The following is a 1,429-nucleotide window of genomic DNA, read 5'->3' on the forward strand; positions in this document are numbered from 1 at the left end:
CATTGGCCCTGACATGGCTGGGGTGCTCCCCTGACCCTGGTGGGGATGGGAGAACAAGGGGGGCATCAGAATCCATAGGGAATGGGGGAAACACAGGGAGTAGGAGAGAACCATTGGGCCTCACATGGCTGGGGTGCCTCCCTGACCCTGGAAGGATGGAGAGAGTGGGCACAGGGTGAGCAAGGTGGGCATCAGAATCCAGGGGGAACGGGAATGGGGGGACCATTCCCACGGGGAACTGCGGGAAACGCTTGGAAAGGGAAGCACCGCAACCCCGCAGCCCTGCCATCATTTAACCCCCCCACCAAGAACTACAGACCCTGCCATAGAACTATAGAACTACAGCTCATGGAACTACAGCCCATGGATCTACAGCCCATGGAACTACAGCCCATGGAACTACAGCCCATGGAACTACAGCCCATGGAACTACAGCCCATGGAACTACAGCCCATGGATCTACAGCCCATGGAACTACAGCCCATGAACTACAGCCCATGGATCTACAGCCCACGGAACTGCAGCCCATGGAACTACAGTCCATAGAACTATAGAACTACAGCCCATGGAACTACAGCCCATGGAACTACAGTCCATAGAACTATAGAACTACAGCCCGTGGAACTACAGTCCATAGAACTATAGAACTACAGCTCATGGAACTACAGCCCGTGGAACTACAGCCCATAGAACTACAGAACTACAGCCCATGGAACTACAGCCCATGGATCTACAGCCCATGGAACTACAGCCCGTGGAACTACAGCCCATGGAACTACAGCCCGTGGAACTACAGAACTACAGCCCATGGAACTACAGCCCGTGGAACTACAGCACTACAGCCCCCTCCACAGAACTACAGTTCCCGTCATGCCCCGCGCGGCGCGGCCCGAGCGTTGCGAGGCGGCCCAACGGGCGCGCGGCGGGGCGGTGACGTCACCGCGGCAGGGGTGACGTCAGGGGCCCAGCGAGAGGCTGTGGCAGAGGCGGCCGGGGCGGCTGAGGGAGCGCGAGCGGCGGGGGGGGCCCTGGCGGGCACGGCGGCGACAGCGGCGACAGCGGCGACACCACCGGCGACAGCGGCGACAGCGCCCACCGCGCCCACAGCGCAGCGCCGCCCGCCTTCCCCCTCGCGGCCGGGCGGCCCCGGCCCGCGGCGGCGCTGACAGCCCGCCCGGAGCGCCGGGGGCGGCCGCGGCCACCATGTCGTCCCCCAGCCCGGGCAAGAGGCGGATGGACACCGACGTGGTCAAGCTGTATCCTTGCTGTGCCCTCGGCCGCCCCCCCCCGCCCCGGGAGGGCCGCGGCAGGGCCGGGGGGAGGGTCCCGAGGGGGGGTCACCCCCACAGCCCCCCCCGCCCCATCGGGGTGTCCCCTCGCTGGGCCCCTCCGCCACCAGGAGAGGCCTCATCACCCCCCCCCCCCCCCC

At 65.2% G+C, this 1,429-nt stretch overlaps 1 protein-coding gene across 1 annotated transcript in view; it reads left to right on the top strand.

Annotated features, from left to right (window-relative positions):
* The first annotated feature begins 1,087 nt into the window (after window positions 1–1,087).
* UBE2H (ubiquitin conjugating enzyme E2 H) overlaps window positions 1,088–1,429 on the top strand; it is a 26,159-nt gene continuing 25,817 nt past the window's right edge. Inside the window, exon 1 of the mRNA XM_027909671.1 lies at window positions 1,088–1,256. Within this exon, the coding sequence (XP_027765472.1) occupies window positions 1,204–1,256 (53 nt within the window). The 5' untranslated portion in view covers window positions 1,088–1,203. The remainder of the gene's footprint in view (window positions 1,257–1,429) is intronic.

Source organism: Empidonax traillii, unplaced genomic scaffold, assembly GCF_003031625.1.
Source record: "Empidonax traillii isolate 1590-97213 ecotype Southwest subspecies unplaced genomic scaffold, ASM303162v1 scaffold2300:size67345, whole genome shotgun sequence".
NCBI classification, from domain to species: Eukaryota; Metazoa; Chordata; class Aves; order Passeriformes; family Tyrannidae; genus Empidonax; species Empidonax traillii.